We start from the raw sequence: 8323 nt of genomic DNA, 5'->3' as shown, positions 1-8323 counted from the left end.
AGCCAACACAGGGCACAAGGCAGGAAACAAACCCCGGGCAGGGCGCCAGCCCACCGCAGTATTTATTTATTTGTATTTGTAAATCTGTAGAAGGCTCTGAGCTTGTAACTGGGAAGAGCAATATTAAAGAAAAAGTTGAAACCAACTGAATACAATAACTGTGAGGGGTTGTGGGGTATGCAATGCACCCAGGTCTTCACTAAAAATGGCTCTACTACACGTGGCTCTTGCTATTGCCTGTGGAAAAAATGATCCTGTTTAACTAATGCTGCCGTAAAGGATCAATAACTTAAATATTAGATCAAGTAAATTTAATGTTCTGCTGACTGTACAGTTTCAAGCATAGTTTACATCAGTTACAGTATATCAGTGCATTTACATAAAAAGAAACAAATAAATATAGAGGGACAACACTTTGGTGAGCTCCATTACCAAAGGCATGTTCTCCGTTATTAATACACATAAGGTACAGTATATACACGACGAAATATCTGAGCCCATTTTAAAACTTGTGTCATGGCAATGTTCAGTACATTACTGTGTCTTTAAATATGTGCTTTAAATATACAGAATATACAAAACAGCAGCAATTTAAGCAATCTATCCAAAACTTTCACACAAAAGCACACTCTCACACAAATTGACATGTATAATCTGTGAAGCTTCTGTATGGTTCTTTTCAACAGGCTCCAGTGACACAGTCTGTAGCTGATCACTTCATACATTGATGTTTTATTCGTCAAAGGCCAAGTCCTCCATTCAAAGACTTAATATTGTTATTATTCAAGTCCATCCATCATGGCCAGCAAGTCATCACCTTTGCTAAGCATACTCTGGCTGGCCTGACCGTCTTCCTTAAATTCTCCCATTATACGAGCCAACATATCATTTGTTTGTTGGTCCTAACAATAAAAAAGAAACATGCATTGGAAAAAATACAAGACAAATCCTAATATCATCAGAAACAGTTGGTACTTTGGTGTGTTTTTAAAAAAATGCTTACTTGTGTAGCCTGAATATTAATAACTTGATATGAAAGTTCTGGGGGCCTCAGAACCGCTGCTTCTCTGAAAAAAAGAAAAAAAACTTAATAAAGAATCTATGTTCTCATAAAACCAAATATTATGTTTCCTTAGATATGGACTTAAAAGAATATGCTTGTTAGCACAAAAAGGGATCTGGATTAGAATTGTAGTTAAACAGTCCTGATCTGGACCAAAATATTCCTACTTATAATACCAATTCATCAATCTCAGTTGGCAGTGTAAACATTCAATTTCCACAAACTCCCAGAAACATTCACAGAGCTACTGTGTTTCTCCTAACTTGTCAAAGTATAAATGTGCTAATGAGTATATAAAGAAACAGAATTTGACAATGGACTGAATTTACTTGATTTTTAAATTGAACATTTTTTTTTATGAATTATTCAAACATCTGACTATGTAACCTCAGATTATTTACCTTTTTAAAATAATTATCTATGTCTTCTTCATATTTTGAGCTTGGGTGTCTGGAGAAACTACCAAAAGTGAGTATCTGTAGAGAAATGTCTGCACTTGAATCCAAATGCACTTTCCACCACGAAGTGAAAAATAAACCAAAAAAAAAAAAAAAACGTGAGTGTTCCTTCACTTGCTCTTTATGAGAGTTTTCTTTCTGGGCTCCAAGAAGCAGATAAGCATTGGAATCTAATTCTGGAGGGGAATATCTTAAAGCTGGAGTGGTATAGTGCCTTGAAAAAATATATAGCCTCAGGACATTTTCATAGCATGTGATTTTCATCTGTTAACACTGGGATATTTTATTTTTCATGGAAGTGTTCTTCATTGTAGAGAAAGAGAATAGCAAAAGTATAAAAATGTAAAAAACTCTTTTGTCATTATCATTTAGGTATGCATGCTACTAGGTCAGTGCCTTGTTGATCCATGCCAGTAAGCTGTAACAGCCAGTTATCTTTATGAATGTGTTTTTATTAACTTGGCACATTTTTTATGAAACCCATCAGTCTTCTGCTTTAGTTGTGTTAAGGTACTTGGAGAAGTTTAATGGCCAGCAATTTATGGTTTTCTCATGTATTTTCAATAGCATTAAGGTTATGACTCACTTGTGTCTATATAGTTAATTTGAAGTCACTGTAAATTTGCTCCAACAGTATGCATTGGTTCACTGTCTTTTTGAACCACAAAGTCTTTCCTCTGTTTCTGTATTCCAGAAGAGGGGACTAGACTATTAGCCAGAATTTATCTGCACTGCTCCAAATGAATGCTTACATCAATCTAATACAAAATCCCTATAACATAAAACCACCAGTGCCATAATTTGCAATAAGCATGGTGTTACCTGGCTGGTGTACAGTTTTTCATTTCCACCACACATATCACTTTGCATTCCATGTAAAGTTCCACTTTAGTCAGGTCAGAATGCAAGACTTTGTCAGAAGAGAAAATAAGGGAGAGAAAATGAGTTATTTCCTTTCCACCTTACATACAGGCTCTACTTGTGCAATGGCTTTGAGACAGTTAAACATGAAAATCACTTATAGTAAGTAACTTACTCAGAGTCATAACCTATTTTGCAGTAGCTTCCTCAATTATTGCTCTTGCTGTTATGTCTCTGTGTTTAGAGAACTGCCTGATCTAGGCAGTGTAATGATATTTTGGTATTTTTTTAAATATACATTTTGGTCCATAAATATTTGGACTGAGACTTTTTTTCTAATTTTGGTTCTGTACATTACCACATTGAATTTTAAATGAAACAACTCAGATGCAGTTGAAGTGCAGACTTTCAGCTTTAATTCAGTGGGTTGAACAAAACGATTGCATAAAAATGTGAGGCAACTAAAGCATTTTTTTAACACAATCCCTTCATTTCAGGAGCTCAAAAGTAATTGGACAATTGACTCAAAGGCTATTTCATGGGCAGGTGTGTTATGTCATTATCAATTAAAAAGATAAAAGGCCTGGAGTTGATTTGAGGTGCGGTGCTTGCATGTGGAAGATTGTGCTGTGAACAGACAACATGCGGTCAAAGGAGCTCTCCATGCAGGTGATAGAAGCCATCCTTAAGCTGCGAGAACAGAAAAAACTCATCCAAGAAATTGCTACAATTTTACGAGTGGCAAAATCTACAGTTTGGTACATCCTGAGAAAGAAAGCAAGCACTGGTGAACTCAGCAACGCAAAAAGACCTGGGGCCTCATGTATAACGCCGTGCGTAGAACTCGCACTATAACATGGCGTAAGCACAAAAGCCAAAATGTGCTTACGCACAGAAAAATCCAGATGCAGGAATCTGTGCGTACTCCAACTTCCACATTCTTCCGCTACATAAATCCCGATCAGCGTGAAAACTAACGCCGCACGCCGCATTTTGTAACGCCCCAAATCCTCCCAGAATTACGCCTATTTGAATATGCAAATCAATATAAATCGCCCTTAAGCGCAGCCTTCTGTGAAAAGACAATGGCAAAAGCACGGGGAAAATATAAGAATTTCAGCGAATACCAATTGGAGGCAAAGGAAAAACATACTATTTGTTCAAATAAACCGTGGTATAATCAACAAAATGAAGTTGATCGAGTGACATAGAGTGTTGGAGAAACTTGAAAGCTCACATTCACAAAATCGCACAGTGCCGGAAATAAAAAAGAAGTCACATATCAAAGTTGCCGTGAAAAGAAGAGTTGTAAGCCCACTGTCTGAGTGTCATATGAAAGTTTATTAGGGTACAGAGAAAAAGGCACACGGTGGGGAAAAAGCACGAAATGTCAACTTTAATCTCGACATTTCCACTTTAATCACGTAGTTTATTTTGTCATTTAGTAGAACATTATAAACTTCATCTTAAAATCGTTTAAATAACCAGTTTCTCAAATCACATCGTAATTAAAGTAGCACATTAAATGCTTTGTTTTGTATTTGATCTTCTACTCATATGTGATATATGTGTGCGAATCACTACTTGCTTCTTAAACTGGCTCTCTTCCTCCAACTGGACACAGAGTCCATTACATTTGTGATATTACAGCTCTCTGAATAACTAAAATACTGAGATGTATACGTGATGTCATTTTCACGATGATAGGAGCTAAAGCACATTATTAAACATGTGTTTCATGAGCCTCGTGCTCATGACAAGCATTTATCTTTTGTCGAAATTTGTCGCTGTGTTTTTAGCTGTGTTGTTATTTTCTCTTTCTGTTTTATATTCAATATATATTGGCGTGGCCGCCCCAAGAGTCCTTGCTTTTGTTTCCCCAAGTAACCGATCGCCACACAATCAGCTCTGTAATAGACGTTAAGCCATCTGTAAGCTTAGCGCCGATTCTTCAAAACGTTTAAAGAACATTGAAATATCTTCGTAGTACATGTTTAATTATTCTATCCTTCACGACACTCCCAGTGAAGAATATAGATTACTAGCAAAATACCCGCGCTTCGCAGCGGAGAAGTAGTGTGTTAAAGAAGCAATGAAAAAGAAAAGGAAACATTTTGAAAATAACGTAACATGATTGTCAATGTAATTGTTTTGTCACTGTTGTGAGTGATGAGTGTTGTTGTCATATATATATATATATATATATATATATATATATATATATATATATATATATATTTACACACACACACATAAACATATATATATATATATATATATACATACATACACACACACATATATAAACATATATATACATATACATACATATCTACATATATACACACACAGCTATTTCAGTATCAGTGCAATACGCTGTTTGTTAAAACGGATGACTCCCGCTCTTACGCAAGTCTGCGTGGATATTATGAACTATCGATTTGTTCAAGTTCTATTTAAATTTTAAATAGAAGGAATTTTTATTTAGTCGACAGAAATATCTTTGGTAGGAATGGTAAAACAGACAGGAATATTATTCGTGAATAAATCAACTCAAACCTTAAACAACTTATAATATTTTGCTCTCCATAAAAATATATCCTGTCTAAATTATACAAGTTAGAAATAAAGTAAACGTTAAAAGAACAAACATTCAAATTTCTTTACTCTTATGAATTTTATATAAAAATAAACTTAGATTTTAAATATCCCAAAAGATTTTGCTCTCCATAAAAATATATCCTGTCAAAATTATACAAATTCAAATATGAACATGCTGCATAACAAAACCTGGAAATATAAATAAAATGTGTTCCTTTCAGCAATAACAAATCAAATCATTCAGTTGTCTTTGCTCATATGTCATTTTAGAGCTGGACGCCTGGCATCTTTTTTTGGCCACAGGTTCGTTTCTGTTTGGTGTGAGGTTCTGTGTTGTGGAGATTCTCAGGATGGATTGCAGGTGCTCATCAGTGAGGCGACTCCTGTGTGCTGTTTTGTTAGTCTTTATCACTGAGAAGAGCTTCTCACACAGATATGTGCTACCAAACATGCACAAGGTTCGAGCCGCATGTAGACGGACTTTTTGTTCTTCAAAGTCACCAAAGCGCCGTGCAAACTCAGTGCGCAGCGCTCAGTTTATCAGCAAAGTGCGATTTGGGAACACCGTAGTGACGACTTGGTTTAACATTACTTGGCAACAGGGAAAGTGTGGCAAGGTGCACTGGTGCATTTGTGTCTCCCATAAAAGCAGCTTCACTTGAAATCACTTTGTGATTGTGCACGGGTAAAAACGTCCGCTGAAGTGTCAGATTCTTATTTAATTATGCTGCTTTCTGTATCTTCTGCATTGCATTCAGGTTACCCTGATGTTTTATCTCATAGTGCCGCCTTTAGATTAAATTCTGTAATTACAGCCACATTAGCTCCACAAATGAGACACACGGGTTCAGTAAACATATACTCAGCCTCCCATCGGTTTTAAAGGCTCTATTTTCAGAATCAACTTTTCTCTTCAGCATCGGTGAGCTAGCTTCGCAATAACTTGTTCGGCAAGGCGGCTGAAGCGCTGCATTATGGGATCTGTAGTTTATTGTGTTACCAGCGCTTCATATACCCGGCTTTAATAACAATAATACAGTATATAAAATGATCTCGGGCCGGATATAATTACACGCCGGGCGGATGTGGCCCGCCCCTTGAGTTTGACACATATGGACTAAATAGAACTTGAAAAGATATATTTTTTCAAATGTGATCGCGCAATTCAAATAGAGTTGACGCACTACAGCCTGCATTCTCCCTCGCTGTTACTTTTTACCGCTCATCTAATGAATACACTGAGTATGGCTTTACCAAAACAATCATTGATGGTGAATAAAGTATCCATTATTCGAGTATGTAGATCGGCATATATATATATATATATATATATATATATATATATATATATATATATATATATATATATATATATATATATATATATATATATATATATATATATATATATATATATACCCGCATCGCAGCGAGAAGTAGTGTGTTAAAAAGCTAGAAAAGAAAAGGGAACATTTTAAAAATAACGTAACATGACTGTCAATATACAGTATTTGTTTTGTGAGTGTTAGAGTGTTGCTGTCATCAAGGATTTGATTATCATTATTTCTTTCAATCAGGTTCGTATTTGTAGGATGTGTTGTGTTCAAGTTACATTCCGTGTTTGTCAATCGCTGTAAAGATGACAGGTTTCATTCATCGATTCGTTTCTTACTGCATCAATAAACAGCTCGTCTTCTTCTTTATCTGAGACCTGACACACTGCATGCACGTTTTTTTTTTTTTTACACTGTCTTCCTTTAGCAGGACATTGACTTTTTCCAACGTGTGCTTTGTTTCCGCAGTAGCTGGATTTATGAATATGCTTATCAGACGCTTCATATTTTTGCTGCCTTTTCAATTGTGTAATTCGGTTTTGTTCAGCTTTTGGAACTGTTGCCTTTATCTGTGCACTCGCCAGTTCACGTGAGCCGCTCGGTGTACATGCATCGAAGTTTCCCAGCTGTGCTGGTGCCATGTCGTGCTATGTCCATGGCTGTATTTAATGTTACCTTAGTCCTGGCACTTAAAACTTTCTCTCGCAGTTTCGCTGAGTTTGTGTCAAACACCACCCTGACCATCTCATCTTCCTCTCCATAAAAACAGTCCTTCATCCGTGAATATTTACCCGTGGCAGTTTGCTATTGGATTGCTGCTGACGGACGGCCTTATATGGGCAGGCACTAAATTACAAACGCCAGCGGCAGCCTGTCTATGAACTTAATTTAAAGTGTAGGTTTACATCGTGCTTTGTTTCCGAAGTAGCAGAACTCATGAATATGGTTGTATATGTCACTCGCTCGCTTCTTATTGTTTCGCTGCCTTCTCAATTATATAATGCATGTTTTCTTCAGCGCTTTTTCGAGGTCTTCCTGGTTTTCTATGTACTGCGTGATTACGTGGGAGGTGTGATGATGTCACACGAAACTCCACCCCCACGGCGTTCAAGCTCATCTCCATTACAGTAAATGGAGAAAAACTGCTTCCAGTTATGAACATTACGCGTAGAATTTCGATATAAAACCTGCCCAACTTTTGTAAGGAAGCTGTAAGGAATGAACCTGCCAAATTTCAGCCTTCCACCCACACGGGAAGTTGGAGAATTAGTGATGAGTCAGTGAGTGAGTGAGTGAGTGAGGGCTTTGCCTTTTATTAGTATAGATTTAAATTAAGTTAAAGTTTTATCTGTATAATTTAACAAACATGTTTTGCTGCATTTCACCTTAAAAATATGTAAATACGCGCTTTATAAAGTGGCCCAGGTTGTGAGATATTATAACTGTAGTGCAAGTTTACAGTGGGGTGATTGTACTTATAAGTACAAACCGTTCTACAAGGAGCAATTGATTGAGTGCATTTAAAGTTCTTGGGATTAAACTGTTTCTGAACCGCGAGGTCTGTACAGGAAAAGGCTTTAAAACGTTTTGCAGTGGCTGAGACAGCGTGTTATTAAAGCTGTATACCGATAATTCTCTTTCCAATCAGCTGCTGCTGTGATTCACACTCAGATACAGTCATATAAATACTCCGAGTCGTGCAGTGAGAGTAATATGGAAAAAGATGATCCGCTGTGGCAACTCCTAACGGGAGGAGCTGAAAGAAGAAGAAGAAGAAGAAGAAGAAGAAGAAGAAGAAGTGAGAGTAACAACGCTAAAGCAGTTATGGTATTTGGTATACTATGGCTGTTCCCTGGACCATTATATTGTTACGAGTTAATTACAATCAGATGCATTACACTAATAAACAATATGCGGTTAGTTTCTGTGTATTTATAAAGCCGCGTCAGGAAAATAATGAGTAATCACACAAGAACAGTACCATTGCTTTGACGCTGGGTGCCGCC

General features: G+C 36.7%; 1 protein-coding gene across 1 annotated transcript in view; it reads right to left on the bottom strand.

Annotated features, from left to right (window-relative positions):
• Positions 1 to 296: 296 nt before the first annotated feature.
• The window catches only part of oscp1b (organic solute carrier partner 1b), a 28104-nt gene continuing 20077 nt past the window's right edge, over positions 297 to 8323 (bottom strand). Inside the window, exons 9-10 of the mRNA XM_039740032.1 lie at positions 1004 to 1067; positions 297 to 902 (exon numbers count right to left, since the gene is read on the bottom strand). Coding sequence (XP_039595966.1) covers positions 780 to 902; positions 1004 to 1067 — 187 coding nt within the window. The 3' untranslated portion in view covers positions 297 to 779. The remainder of the gene's footprint in view (positions 903 to 1003; positions 1068 to 8323) is intronic.

Source organism: Polypterus senegalus, chromosome 17 (assembly GCF_016835505.1).
Source record: "Polypterus senegalus isolate Bchr_013 chromosome 17, ASM1683550v1, whole genome shotgun sequence".
NCBI classification, from domain to species: Eukaryota; Metazoa; Chordata; class Cladistia; order Polypteriformes; family Polypteridae; genus Polypterus; species Polypterus senegalus.
Note: the sequence above shows the minus strand (reverse complement) of the source record. Positions and strands in the feature narration are given on the sequence as shown.